Raw genomic sequence first — 15777 nt, forward strand, 5'->3', positions numbered from 1 at the left:
CCGTCAATATTCCAACATAAATATTCTTCTTCTTTCCTAATCCATTTACTTATAATTATTCCTATTTTTATGTGTATTTTATTAATAATTAAATATTAAATATTATTTATTCATGAAAGAGAGAAAGCATTAATAGTAATTGATAGGTGTCTTCAGCAACACGTGTCGCTTTCTGTGGACCACTTCCATCTCTCTCTTTTCTTTCCTTTATCTCACATTCTCCCTTCAACCAATCCTCTTTGCCTCTCTCCACTTTTAACAAACATACTAAACTCATCTCTTCCTTACCTTCATCAAATATTTTCAACTCAAAACATTAATTAAAAAATAACTTTATATATTTTCGCCATTGTATAATATTTAACTTTTTTTACTTTGACTTAATATAAAACTTATATTCTTGAATTTACAATAAATATTCATTTTCTTTCTTAATTTCTTCAATTACTACCTAACACGTTCTTTATTTGTTTAATTTAGCTTTAAAAAAAATGAAAAGAATTTACAAATAATTGCATTTATGTAACTATTTTTTATTAATTGCGAGGAAACCAACTTAGAAACTATTTTGTATTGTTTCATTATCTTTAATGTTTTCTTGAAAAGATCTTAACATCAGTGTGTTACTTCCCATTGCAAGTTGCAACACATCTTTGCTCTTGTCGTTACGCCACTGCAACTTATAGCATAGTTCAGAGCTGCTGTTACTCCTTGTTATGTTGTTGTCACTCACATCCACTTTCGTCGCTACTATCCCTGTCTCCCAATTTTAATAATTCAATTTTATGATATAATTGTATCATATAGGTTAATAATGTGTTAATTTGAATAAATATCATTATATTGCTTAATAACATGTTTTTCCCCCAAAAGTTATGGTTAAGTTTAATAATTTCTTTTTATGCAAAACACATAATCTTTAACTTTCTTCCAAAAGCTCAAGTTAACGTATATCAAATCGGGATTCTCTTCTTTGTTCATTTTTATCACCAAACAAAAAAGTTACATTAAAATAGATATTATGAATTTGTTTTTATTTAAGGTTTTAGATATTAAAAGAAATTCTTTTTTATAAAATGAAACAAAAAATGATAAAGAGAAAAGTCAAATTTATAAGAAAGATTACGACTGACAATACCAAATTTAATATAAATTTAGCCGTACAGTTTTTATACGTCATAAGTTAAAAATAACTTGCATAAAATATCTTGGTTGTGCCAGTGTTCACTTACTGATTTGTTAATAAATAATAATTCTTTTGTAAAAAAATAATGTAAGTAAAAATAACTATTAATAAAGTATTGACAATTTTATCTGTAAAAGACGAACATATTGTATTATTTTTGTCTTTGTCGTAAGAAAAGTAAATAGACAGCCGACTGCCGCAAGAAGCCAAGCAGGAGCGTCTGCCTCCTATATGTGGGTCCCTCTGTACAGATATTTAATAAATAATATTGAAAAAACTAATATATAATAAATTAACTTTTCGTGACAAAGTAAAATCAACTCGTATATTTATAAAGAATCTCTTGTTAAAATTTTCTAAAACTAACTTCTAATTACAAAAGACTTATCTGTATTTTCCTATATTTTACTCATAATAAAAGTTAACGTTTCCTTTATATATTAGTGCTTAAATTAAATTCACTAATTTACAGTTAATTATACAGGCTATTCATCGTGTTTGCCCTACATCATCCCATATAAAAAATAGTAAATATCTATTTCCTTAAGAAAATGTCATAAAGTTAGTTTAATTTATTTTATTCACAGATAATGTTTTACCCTCTTAATATTAATATTGATTAATACTTATTACAAGTAATTCTGAAAAAATATATTCTCTATTTTACTAAACTTGACGTGTTTATATATATATATATATATATATATATATATATATATATATATATATATAATTTTTTTTATATTTATTAATTACAGTTAAATAAGCATTGATATATGTAAAAAAGTTAATTATGTTTTATTTTTTTTTAAATTTTGAAACGCAATTAAAATTGGTGTCTATTTTAATTTTAATATAATTTAATCTTTAAATTTATAAATAAATAGATATTTTTTTTAAAATTTAATTAAAAGTTCATTATTTTAAATATCAAAATAAAATTTTACATGTTCTAGTTTAGATATTTGTCTGAAATATTATTTAATACTTAAAAAGGTTTAATTTTTAAATTAAAATTTAAAATAAAAAATTCAATTTTATATAAAAAATATAAATATATTTAATCTTGTAGAAAAAAATCCAGAATAATATCTATGAAGAGAAGGTTGCAGTCAGAGACAGGTGCAGAGGGCCTAACACCACGATATGAGTTCCACTGCAGTTTCCTATATTGTTAGCATGCCTTTAAATAATTTCAATTATTTGTTTTAGTTATTTTTCCTTTGGCATTACTTTATTAATTGTTAATATTTTTTTTATCTTGCATAAAAATATAATTCTTATCTTTATTTATATTGAAATTATTTTAAGCCCTAATTATTTCTTTCTTCCTTTCATTTATGATAAGTAACAAGCATATAGAATAATCTATAATTAAGTATATTTAATAAGTTTGAACTTTTAAAACAATGGACAAGATTTTTCCCTTTGAGAGTCTTAACAATTTTGAACTTTTAAAACAATGGACAACATTTTCCCCGTTTGAGAGTATGTACATTAAAACGAACCAATTAAAATATTTGAAAAGGATAAAAATTGAATAAAATTTTCAGCTTTAACTTTTAAAAAATGTATTTTTTTTAAATTATTCTAACATTTAAAATTTAACATATATGTACTATGTTAATTTTGCTATTGCATAGCCAAATGAATCTTAATCCAAAAGTAATTGAATCTATTATAAACATACAATTATTATTTTAGAACATTGATATTATTTTCACCTTTTTTTAATTTAAACCAAATTTAAGGTGAGATTTAACACTTTGGACAAAAGCTTATTTATCATTTATTTAATAAATGTTTTTTTAAAAATAAAGAATGAATTACTACAAAAATTCACAATAATCTCTAAACCAACTCACATTTAAATAATAAGTATTTAGATAAGTAGTAAAATATTAAGTTAAAGACAACATTAGGTGTAATACTTCATGTTTTGAGTATAGGGATCGAGGTCAACGGTGTAATATCTTATACGTTGTAAAAGGGTCCAAATGCTAAGCCAAATTATTTGTCTTCACACTATTGTTTGTTGGTATCGTTTATCCATTATGCTTGAAGATTACCTGTATAAAGTACTCTAGTGTCAAAACCGGTAAAAACTCAACGACTTAAGCATTGATGAGACAGTAAATACAAAATCACCTACCTATATTTATAAATTTTAGTGTAAGTTATTGATTAATAATAGCTTAATTATGGCCCAATTGAAAGGATAATCTCTCTTTAACAAGACAGTTCGATTTGATTGATGATAAGTAGCTCGTTTGGTTTCATCTAACTAATGATTAACTGTTCGATCTATTTCTGACTAGTTGGTCATATGATACACTTTATAATTATCTCAATAATTAAAGTAAATAGTTACTATAGATTGAATTCATAAACAAGCGAACAAGAGTTGATTTTGATATTTAGAGAAAAGTTTATTTTTATTTAATACAATTTAAATTTTATTCACAAGGACCGTTATTTATTTATTTTAAAGATTTTTTAATATTTTGAAAAATTTATGTGTTTAGAGGTTTTTTATTATATTCTTGGTTTTAATACATAGAAAGTATAAAAGGAAAATTGTCAATTTATAAAAGCACAGCATTGACATTATCATGTGTTTTGAAATTTGAAGATGAAGGACATTAACTTTGTTTATATTACATGATGAAGGGAGGAAGTTGCACCCAAAACCTTGTCACTGATGGGGACAAATTAAGTCTATATATTTATTTTTCATCCACATCTTTCAAAACATTTTGTAGATGTTTTTTTCATTGCTTTTTGTACTCTTAAATTATTTCTATCTGTTGCATATCAATCAACCAACAAGTAAGAGAGAGAAGAATGTTTCAACTCATACCTCAATCTACTCACTGTTCTGATTTAAGGAGATGATTCCATGAACAGAAAAAGTCAAATAACTGTAAGATTCACTTACGTATTAAATATACTTTTCTTGTTATTCTTTTACATCTAAAATGCATCAAATATGGAAAGAGAAGGAATATCATATGTTAGTCTGTTTGATTCTCCTTATGGCAACCAAAGAAGGGTAATGTCATCGCCAAAAACAGTGTTATATGGTTCTGTAGTCCAATTTCTTCTTTGGATAATACTGTTCTTACAAGGACTACTCAAAAATATTGAATTTGTGGCATTCGTACTATCTCTAGACAAAGAAAACATACGTTGTAATCAATAACTGTACCCTCTGCTATACCTTTATGTATCAAAATGGAGAAAAACATAAAGATAAAAGTTCTCTTTAGACAAAGAAATAACGACTGATGAAATTTATTTAAGTTCCATTTGTTCAAAGAAACCACTTGAATAAGGAAACACATGCAGAAAAGTATTATTTTTCTTTTATCACCATTTATGTCAGTTGAAGCTCTGTGTACTTTAACCAAGTTCCTAGTTCTCTCCTGCACTTAACAAAGGCATTTTCTGCATTACCAAAATGGTACACGAGCAGGATGAATTTCTACAGCTACAAAATGTGTAGTAATAGTTTCTACAGCTACAAAATGTGTAGTAACTGATTATCGCGCCCCATTCTCCAATGCTGCCTAATTTTCAAGAACAATGATAAAAGTAGGAATGTAGGTGCTGTCTAAGGTATCCTGCCCGAAAAGTAGCTAGCAAATATATATACATGTTACGTTGATAAAAGGAGCATTTATTCTGGTGGTCTTAAGCAACCTCCAGGAAGAAGGAACTTAAATTTATCTGCATTCTCTATCAAGTATGCAGGAAGATGAACTGCAGAAGCTGAACGGGGTATAGACCCCATCTTTTTAATCAACTCTTTGAAAGAGTATTCCTCAGGGAGCATATCAAAAAGGTCATCTCCCTTGCAAATGTTGTTCTGAATTCTTGAGTGACTTAAGAAAGACTTCCGTTTCACACGGTCTGCATGGCTATAGGCAGTCATCTTGAACACAAACTCTGAAATATACCGAAAGCAGAAGCTGCAGTGCCATCCTGCATCGGAGAAGATTAAGTCTGTCTGGCGTGAGTGGCGGTATTGTGTCCGGGGACCAAAGATGTGGGCAGTGGAACGCCAGCTGCTGTAGTCCACCGGAAACTCAAATGAGTACATGTAATGCCTCAACTCAAGATGCATTACGGGAGGAATCCCTTCACACCACTGAAGTAGCTTCAAAGTATGAGGACTTGGAATTTCATCTGTATCTGACATGAGAAGAATATCACCGTAGGAAATGCCTGCACGGCGTAACAATGAGTTCATAGCCCCCCGTTGTTTTGATTCAAGCATGAATGGGTCCTCATATGATCCAGGGACTGCAACTCTGCCAGGATAAATGTCATGGACAGTCTTATGCATGGCAAAGGCAAATCTTGAAAGATTGGACGCAAAGAAGAGTCTCTTTGGAATGCCTGTAAACGTTGTATTGGACTCAAGGATCACGAATTTTGATACATAGGGAAAAAGTTCGCGCCATCTGATCTCTAGCAGATCTAACTCATTGCTGAAAATGACAGCATCAAAAATGCGGCGAGGCTCAGAGCGAAGGGACCAACCATGAAGATTGCAAAGGTGGTCCATGGAGACATTTTCTGCATAATAGTGAGGCATACGTTTGAAAGGAGAAGGCGGGTTGTCCCAAAGGGGACGGAAGAAATAAGAAATCTTCTGGCCATGGACAAAAATTCCAAACAAAAAAATTGGCACCAGTAATAGAAGTAACAAACAAAAGAACATGGGAGGTTTTCTCCTAGAAATGAGGCGTGGTCGAGGAACCAGGCCTTGCACTTGAAGGGGAAACATTGAATGTTCTAATTGATTTCCCCAGCTTGACAATCAAATTCAGAAATATCATGTTCGCCTGCACCAGTTTTAACGTAAGGGATCAGAAACAGCAACAAAAAGTGATCATATTCTACAATTCATGAGATATATGAATACTAAGGTTAAGAAAAAAGTGCGGCATAAGTCCTCATAAAAATGATGAAAACTCTCGAAATTTTTTACCAAGGAGAGTGACTCTCTTAGCATAGACATACCGCACGCTAAAACATAGCAAGGCTACAATTGCAGCTAAACAGGGGATTTTCCAAAAAAGATGTTGTGCTTGTTGTTAACAGAAGATACCAAAATTTCCAAACAGTTAAGTATTCTCACATTGAAGTCACATTTCGATAGACACCAACCAAATATGAACAAAGGATATTCGGTATGCATAGAAAAGTGCAGACATTTGTAATGAAAAAGAAATCTCAGAACCAACTAGTTTCTGACTTTTAGAAAACAGTTTTTGAACAAGAAGTTTGGCAAGAGAATTAAGACAACAATGCGGCCAAAATTGAAACAAATGACCTAACTCTTCCCCTTATATCACCAATGCCAATAAATTACAAAATAGTTAAGCCTATCTATCACAAAGATTTCAGACTTTTACGGTTTATCATGACATTCCTTTACAAGTGATGATTTTAAGTTTGACACAGCAATTAATAATCCGCTCCTAAACCCGACAATAAACCATAAAGGAACGGAATCAGAAACTTGGAATCAAACTGTTCGGTAATAATCTACGAGGAATCATTCGAATCGATTCCCCTTCTCCCGAACAAAAGACAAACGAAATATTCACCCTTCTCAGAACCCATATTGAAAGGAAAACCACCTTAAATTGGCAAACCTAAGTTTCAGAAACGAGACAAAAAAAATTGGCCTCTGGGAATCGTGAAGAACACATTTTTGGCCCCCCACACCGCAATGAAACACTCATGCAAACTGCAAACCCGCGCACTAAATAAAGAATTGTAAAGAAAAACAACAATAACAATAAAAAGGGCTATAAATGCATGAAGAAGAAGAAGAAGAACGAAGAATAGAAGAGTACCTTAGAGAAGTTGCAGAAGGTAAGAAAGAGATAGGAATAGAGGGTCGAAATGGATTGCGAAAATCCATTGAAAGGTAGCGAAGAGCGACAGAAGGGGAGAGGATAAGAGCGAAAATAGGTGTTCTTAATATCCCAATCCTAGCTACCAATTGTATCCTTTTCTCGTAAAATTGGACTCTGGGTAGTAAGAAAGAGAGAAAGAGCCAGAGGAAGTGAAGGTACCAGAAAGAAAAAACAAAACAGCAAATTAAACCTTTCTTGAATTTGGAAAGAGTAATCTATCGAATTTCAAGATAATTTTTTTTTTCTATTTGAAGATAAATGAAAATAAATTTGAAAACAATATTTATAAAAATTAATATAAGATTTAATTGATGTGATAAATTAAAAAATTTATTTAAATTCATTTAATTATTTTTTTTTTAAATTGATTTAAGTGAAGAAAGATTTTTCAAACCTCATTGACGACAACATTAACGTTACTATCAACATCATAGGTTAACACCTTCATCTTCTATTAATTATTGCTCGATAGCAACACCAGTGAACAAATATAGTGTTTTATTTGTTGAAATAAAATATTTAATTTTATTATACACGCCTAAAGAACCTTTCATTAAGAACACGAATAAATAAAAAAAAATATAAACTTATTAAAGAATATTTTTAAAGTAACTAAAAAATAGTTAATATATCTAAAAAAATAGGGATAAACAATTACTGGTACACCTTCCACTGAACAGTAAACTGAAGTAGTCCTTTGTTTTTTTTCCTTTTCTTTATCTGTGGGGGTTATAGTTTTAGGGTTTATTTATTAAAAAAGCGTTGTTAGATTTGGATATTGGGAATATTGGAAGGTTCAAAGTGCCATGCGTCTAGTAAGGAACAGGGCGATGAATTCGGAGGGTTTAGTTCAGAGTCTGTTTCTTAAGGGTTAAAAATGGCTTTTAATATTTGATGGTATAAAATAAATGATATTCTTATTCCATGAATCTTAGTGCATTTTAATATTAGGATATGTGATTCAGTGCATTCCAGTTAACAAATCCACTCTAACCTATCATAACCGACATCTTAATGGTCCACTCCAATCTTTTTTCTATTTCACCTCTCATCCTTCAATCCATATTATCACGCCATAAAACAAAATTCAGATATTTCCAACTTTTTTTCAAAAAAACCTTACTTTGTGCTTGTAAGGTATTTAAAAAACTTAATGCTTTAGAGACTAGCTTACTAAGCTCAAGAACACAGTAAATAATTCTCAGTTTTTTTTTTTTTTAATTTCAATCCTCATAGCTTTACACGGTGAGCTTTATTCATAGAATAAGATAAATTTAAATTTATCTAAATAATCTTCAGAATGTTTCGATCATATATAATATACTTGTGTTTATTCAATAATATTTATAGTTGTTGTAGTAACATGTTTGCACCCATATTTATATTTATATTTAAGATGAAGAAATTGAATAATGATAAATAAGAGTTTAATCTATTTTTCAAAATTCTTATTGCATATATGAAAAAGTCCTATTGCTCAAAACTAACTAGAAATAATAAAATATGAATGGAATATATGAGTCAACAAATAAATCCAAGTATATTTATTTAGTATAAATATAGAAGAATTTAATTATAATCAAACTAAAATAATTTGAAAGAAATGTGACGGGTGTAAGGACTCAATTTATATATATAAAATAAAAATAAAAACTTCTCAAAATTGTATTTTGGGATTTTATTTTATATATTATACATACATAGCATAAAATATAATTTTATAATGTTTTCTAAGTTGATACCCCTCTATTTATTGATATACAAGTTTACTTGAATTGTTTATTTTATGTATCCTCCGTTGTTTCACTATTATCTATTTTGAAAAAGTAAATAATTTTAATTCTATGATATGATATTTACAACAAATTGAAAATTTAGTTTTACATATATTTATATTTATAAATATAACACAAATAAAATCAATGATCAAATGCTATTTTGTCATACAACACATTAATTTTAAAATCATAAAATAAAACAATAATGTTAACCTCTTTGTAAAAATAATATAAAATAATGTCAACAATGGATTATTTAGTTATATTAAAAAAATTGACTCCTTCTATAGGGTGTGTTTACTCATAGAGATGAATTTGGGAAAGAAATTGATAGATTTGAGAATATTAAAGAGTAAATTGGATGTTTTTTTTAAGGAATTTGGGATGAATGAAAATGGATTTGAAAGTAAATTGTATGAAAGTTTATACAAAATTTGACTGATATAATAAATAAAAAAGTGTTTTGATAAATAAAAATTTAAATTACCAAAATATCTTTAATGAAAAAATAATATAAAGTGATATTTGTTAATAATATAATTATTTGTAAATAATAACAAAGGAAAAAAAATAAAAAATAATTTTGAAAATAAAATAAATTTGTCAAGTAATTCTCAAGTAAGAAATGTTCCAGAATGTTGGTAAAAAACCTAGGCACGTGACATAACAATGTCATGTTCTCTTTCCACCATCCAATCTTACTTAGCACTCCATACCCATGCAAACAATAATCTTTCTCCACCTGTCTCCTCCACCATATTGTTTTAATTGCTTCCAAACAGTGTTAGAAGCCTCAAAACCACACCATCATTTTAACAGGTTCCCCCCTGGCCACCCTTTCCTCCGCGGTGCCTACCACCATCCTTTTGTCATGAGCCACGCAGTTATTGGACGCTGCAGCCAGAAGCCCCTGAAGCTGGTCAATCGAGGACCTTGTCTTTGTCATCTCCGTCTCCACCCGCAATGGTGTCGTGGCTTCCGGTGTGAGAGCTGGTGAAACATTACGCATGGTGGCGGTAGGGTGTTTCGCTTTGGCGTAGGGTGTGACGGCAAAATGGGTTTGAAGAGGTAAGGTAACGTGAAACGTGGTACTGAAAAAGTGAAGAGGAGTTTTCACATCGGTGGGACGCGAGGGAAAGGTGAGGCTGGTGGGTGGTGGAGAGGGGTGATTCTGATGGACCAAGTTGAAATCGTTTATTTTAATATTTAGAATCGATTTCACGTATTCTTCAAAGTACAGAATACACGTTAGATTTGGGTTGGTCATTTCAGAAATGACAATGGTTAAAATAACATTTTGAAATAATTTCTTCCAAATCACAGCACTTCCGAGGATTAAAAAAAAGAACAATGCATCTCGCAATTCTTTGCTCTCTTCTTTTCATATTTACTAAAGCGAACTTACAAATCTGTCGTCGTCACCATTATTCGTGCATGCGAACACAGCATTATAATGTTTAAGATTCAAACTTATATTTATGATTTTTTCTAAACTTCTTATGCCATTGACTTGGGCTTAAAAATCAATTATAATCACAAATAAAAGTATTTTTTTTCTTATAAAATTCAAATATTTTTTAATCCTTTTCTCAAGCTCTTAATTAAGTTCTTTACTTTTTGTTATCTTATTTTAACTATATCAACAAAATTCAATGTTAAGAATAATTTTGAATACAATTTAGTAAAAAAGAGAGTTTTTGGTATTTCTGGTCCATAAATAATTAAGTTACTACTATTATTTTTTAGATATCTTAATTATATACTCATTAATAATCGAATTTATCAACTATGTAATTATATATACTTTAATACGATCAGTATTTTACAAGCTTCAGTTGACACAGAACCATGTACTTATGTCGGCTTTTCCTTGCATTTAAAAAAATTAAATTAAAATCAATAAATTTAAAAAAATTTAACCATTCATATATATATATATTAACCAGGACACTGTTCAAATATCCAATCGTAATAGAACAAAGAAAGACAAGCTCATTATGTCAGGAACGCTGCTGCGTTGAGGTTGAAGAAAATCTTGAACCTTGCATGTTGGCTTGGGCCAAATTGGGCTTTAGAATCATTCACAAGACAGAGAACAACGACATGGGAGAAAAAAAAAATACGTGTTTACAATAGTTAAATAAGTTTTTTAATCTTTTAAAATTAATCTCTATTCAAATTGATACTTTTTAAAAATATTATTTTATATTTTTAATAAATATATGAATTGTGTTTTCATATTTATTTATTATTTTTAAATTATCGGTGATATGTTCATTTTAAAGTGTTACATGTTAACACAATGCAAATATCATACTAGTATAAACTACTGTCGGAATTAAACTTATATATTTATTGAATATTAAATAGTAAGATCACTATTTAATCCCTGTAATTATTCAGCATTTATTTTGGCGCTATTATTTTTCTTCTGCATCTCGATAATAGACCACTGGATTTGTTTATGTGGTGGTGTAAAAAAAATAAATCAACAATTGGAGTACTAAATATTTTCTTAAATAATCATGTTTGTCGTTTAATTTCTGACACTTTTAAGCTATTCTTGACGTGAAATCAGTTTTAAAGATGGATATATTTCTATAATGATTCTTTGAGCTTAATGCAATACTAGTGCAAATTGTTCACAAGTAAACGACAACCAGATTCATGTTAAAGGGTTGAAGTTTGAAAAGAGAATTGCATTAATGATAATTTTGAGTAAAGTAAGACCACGTTCATTAGAGATAGACACTTGTATAATGTACAGTAGTCAAAGAGATGTATTAATGTGTTTGATTTTGTTATTGTTTTTTAACTTTCGAAGTCATATAAGTTTAAAGTAACCGTGTGAAACCAGTAATAATTAATTTTAATTTTAATTTGTGTTTAAAATATGTATGTAATGTATGTCAACTAGCTTTTGTTTTGGATCGAGGGAGTTAAATGTGTTTAGTTTGAAGGTGAAAAACATAATATTAGAAATTATGTTTATATAGAAATCGTAATGAACTTTGATTTGTTTGACTGAAATAAATTATTAGAATTAAAAGTTAATAACATCAGGGTGATAATACGAGTATTTAATTGTAAGTTGAACTTAAACTAGATTTAAATATGATAGACAACGAGTTTAAAGACTAAGAGTGTTAATATATGAATAGAAATTTCTTTTCATTACAAGAGTCGTAGATCTCCATTCGTATCAATTATTTCATTTTTTTTTTCACAAATGCGAAATGAGTTTTTAATCTCTAACATTCAACATAAATCCAAAAATAACCAATTTCAAAAATAACTAGTGATATTTTTTTAAATACAACAAAAAACAAATTAGAAATTGGAGTACTTCATTAGTCGATGTCATATACATTTTAGACATCGATTCTATGGATTTGTCGAAATCATATATGATTTCGACGTTTAATTATGTTTAAATTATTAAGAAATGTAATATGAAAGTCATTTTTTAGTAATCATTAGACGTTATCTCTCTACTTGTCCAACATCTAATTAGATAGGATGTCGGTTTTCTAAGACATCTGACATCATATGTTGTTTTCTGAAAAAACAGCGTGAGAGATCATTTCTCTTCTACTGTTTTTTCATGTTCTTTATTCTTTAGCCTCTTAGTGACTTCTACTATCACTACCGAAGTAACTTTTCAACCATTTAATGCAAATGCATGTTTGAAGGTTGCTCTGAGTATGATTTTGTAATGTTTTCGCCGATTGTTTTCGTGCAATTTCTATGTTTTGAATATTTTTAAGTGCGAGATGGATTCTTTTTTCTCCTTCTCTAGTGACCCGATAATACCATCCTTCAACTTCGTTAAGGTTTTTTGGTTTTGGTTGGATACATGGTTAGTTTTTTGTTTCCAATATACAATGTATGATATTTGTCTCTTAATTGGTTATTAGATGTGATTTTGGTGTTTCACTTGCACTTAGCCAAATTTAAAGATACAATGATTTTCATATACTTAGCCAAACACTTTTAGGTATTTGATACTTATGTTTTTAGTTTCCATTGCACTTTGTTTTGTGTTTCTTGTAAGTGGCATTGATTGTTTTGTTTTTATTATTATTGCTTTTATCTTAAATAATTTTTTTAGTTGATCTTTTTGATATAATAAAGTTATGTTATTTTTGTAGTACTTTAAGAATTTATCAACTACAACAAATGACATAAAGAGAAAAATAAAATAAAAGTGGACAATGTAGCTTCTTGATTGATGCACTTAGGACTCACAATTACAATTGTATTTTAGTTTAAAACTTTGATTAGTCTAGTTTTAATATTAGTTTTGATAGTTTTAGTATTAGTTTTGATTAGTTAACAATTTTAGTTTTGAATATATGCATTTGAAACATTCAAAATTCTTCAGCAATTTTTCTATTTTTTAAGTTTGAAAAAATTATAGAAAAAAAAATAAAATAAAAAAAGCAATTACTGTCCACTAATAGACACAAATGACATAAATAAATAATAACAACAAAAAAAAGCAATAATCATTAAAAATATTAGTACTCAATATAATATTTTCAAAATTGTCTAATCTTAAAATATATGAGGTTTGATTCCTTAATATTATATTTGTGGTGAGGTAAGGAATGCATGTGTATAACTTTGTCATTATTTTATTGAGATTTTATATCTTGTTTAATTTATACTAACTTAGACTTTATAACTTATTTATAATTAGTATATATATATATATATATATATATATATATATATATATATATATATAATATGATAGACAAATAGTAAAATAAAACAAGAATTATCAGGAACTTAAGATTTATAAACTATATGTGTAATTCTATTTATTTTTTTCAGAATTTTTTTTATTTTATGCTCTTTCTCAAATATAATTTTTCCCCTTTAAATTAAGTCGAGCTAAAGTATGTGTAAACAGGTACCCACCAAAGTTGAAGCATAAGTTTTTCATTTGCGTCATGCATTCTACTTAAAATTCACATATATTATGCAGAAAACAAACCTCGTTTATCACGTATACTCATGTCAAATGTTAATACGCAACATACCAAACACATTGTTACGATGAACAAAAAAACTAAAACTTAGATTGAGATCCTACCTTATAAAATATTATGCAGTATAGTTTTAAACTTTAAATTGAATATAAAAATATAACACTTTCATAAGAAAGAGTAAAAGAAATTAAATAAGATAGAGTATGAATGAAAATACACGCATGTCACAAACTTTTACTATGTTTTTATCACCAACCAACTGTGAGAAAAGTTCATAGTTTTTCATACAAAAACTACATATTAATACTGTCAGGCAAATACTAAGATGTTTTTTATACTTGCACGCAAGCTAGATTAGATACAGTTAACCAAAAGAAAAAAAGGTAAACGCCATCTTATCTCTCTTTTCAATTAAGGTTTGGCAAACAAAGTTGACAAGCTCATTTTTTATCCTCATTCATCTGTTACTCTTCTTCATCAATTTCAGTCTTTGTGCACATCCAACAAAACTCCTGCAAAATCCAAAAATTCTATTTAGTTACACATCTTAATTGGAACTTTTATGCATATCAGTGTTCTTTCTGTGAAAGATGTTTCTTCTTACTCCGTACATTTTGGAACAGAGACATTGATTCTAAGTTCAAATTAATTATTTTTATCATGGATGGAACAAGTTGAATTGACAAATGAATGAATTGAGTTTTTGATTTGGTGAAGAATGAAAAAGATATTAATTAGATATACACTTGCCTCCAAGGTACATCTTGTGCCAGAAGCCAGTCACCTTCTTTATCCTGATAAGCCAATTCATAGCTGTTTGATTCTTGATGGCCTGTTCCAAACATGTCCATCAAGGTTTCCGTCAGCGTCTTAAAGGATTGGTGCATGCCAAGATCAACCTTCCGTGCAATTCCAACACCCTCCATCTTCACCTTCACATACAGAGACTTTGAAGAATTGGATCTTCCCGTGGTCAAACAACCATGGCCGTGACACCGGTCAACCCATACCACGTGATTGTTTTTTCCTACAACCTCGTCACGGTCTCCAATGTTATCGACACGAAGTTTCTTTCTCCAATAGTTTACCGGTGGCCAACCCACAATATCTTCGGCATCCTCTTCATCCTTTCTGATTAAACAAAAACAAAAGTCAAAAAAAGAGTTTTGCAATGGATGATCACATCATCTGTTATCTTGCCCAAATGAAAAACACAAAAACAGTTAAAATTTTGCAAAATTTAGTAGTACTCACTTGGTGATGCTAGAGCATTGGCTGTGTTGATCGTGATCATCTTGATGGTGGCTTGGCGTCAAAGGAAGGAGAGACAGCGTGGGAAGTACAAGGTCGGTGTGGAGAGTTTGTGGTGCATGATCAAAGAGTTGGAAGAAGGTACGTTTTTTATTGAAATTATTTTGATGGAAGATAGAATCGTAAGCATGAGAATTGAGGTCAAGTGATTGAGATTGATTGGTTGAGAGAGCAAGACCAAGTTGAAGCTCCATTGCATGCAATGTTATGGTAGTGGTATATGTGAAGAATAAGAAGAGAAAGAGAAAATCTAAGGGAAATGTATATATATATATATAGATGATGAGAGACAGAGTAAGAGCTAGGGATGAGGGTTTTAATTTGTAAGAGAGAAAGAAGAGAGTAGGGTAGGAGAGTCAGGGCTGGCCGGTATGGGACAAGGTGTTGGGAAGAAAGGGTAAAATGTCGGAATCAATGTTTGCCTTTTTGCCGACCCGAATGCCTCCTTGTTTATTTGTATTTCTTTTTTCAGATCCCACCTTAACCCCACCAACCCACTCCTGTTGCTATTATTACCATCACTGTTATTCACGCGCATTCCGTTCAAATCTCATCTCCACTCGCTTACTTTC

At 29.4% G+C, this 15777-nt stretch overlaps 2 protein-coding genes across 2 annotated transcripts; both read right to left on the bottom strand.

The window, feature by feature from the left end:
- Positions 1-4464: 4464 nt before the first annotated feature.
- LOC124828201 (beta-1,4-N-acetylglucosaminyltransferase family protein) lies at positions 4465-7268 on the bottom strand. The gene is made up of 2 exons (XM_047301440.2): positions 7057-7268; positions 4465-6036 (listed from the first exon to the last, which is right to left on the bottom strand). Exon 2 carries the CDS (start codon positions 5976-5978, stop codon positions 4866-4868), a length of 1113 nt encoding a protein of 370 aa, XP_047157396.1. The 5' UTR covers positions 5979-6036; positions 7057-7268; the 3' UTR covers positions 4465-4865.
- Positions 7269-14098: 6830 nt separating this feature from the next.
- On the bottom strand, positions 14099-15460 carry LOC124828202 (auxin-responsive protein IAA29-like). Its single transcript, XM_047301441.2, has 3 exons — positions 15149-15460; positions 14645-15025; positions 14099-14406 (listed from the first exon to the last, which is right to left on the bottom strand). Exons 1-3 carry the CDS (start codon positions 15397-15399, stop codon positions 14352-14354), a joined length of 687 nt encoding a protein of 228 aa, XP_047157397.2. The 5' UTR covers positions 15400-15460; the 3' UTR covers positions 14099-14351.
- Between the last annotated feature and the right edge of the window lie 317 nt (positions 15461-15777).

Source organism: Vigna umbellata, chromosome 1 (genome assembly GCF_029865625.1).
Source record: "Vigna umbellata cultivar VRB3 chromosome 1, Vumbellata_1.0, whole genome shotgun sequence".
Lineage (NCBI taxonomy): Eukaryota > Viridiplantae > Streptophyta > Magnoliopsida > Fabales > Fabaceae > Vigna > Vigna umbellata.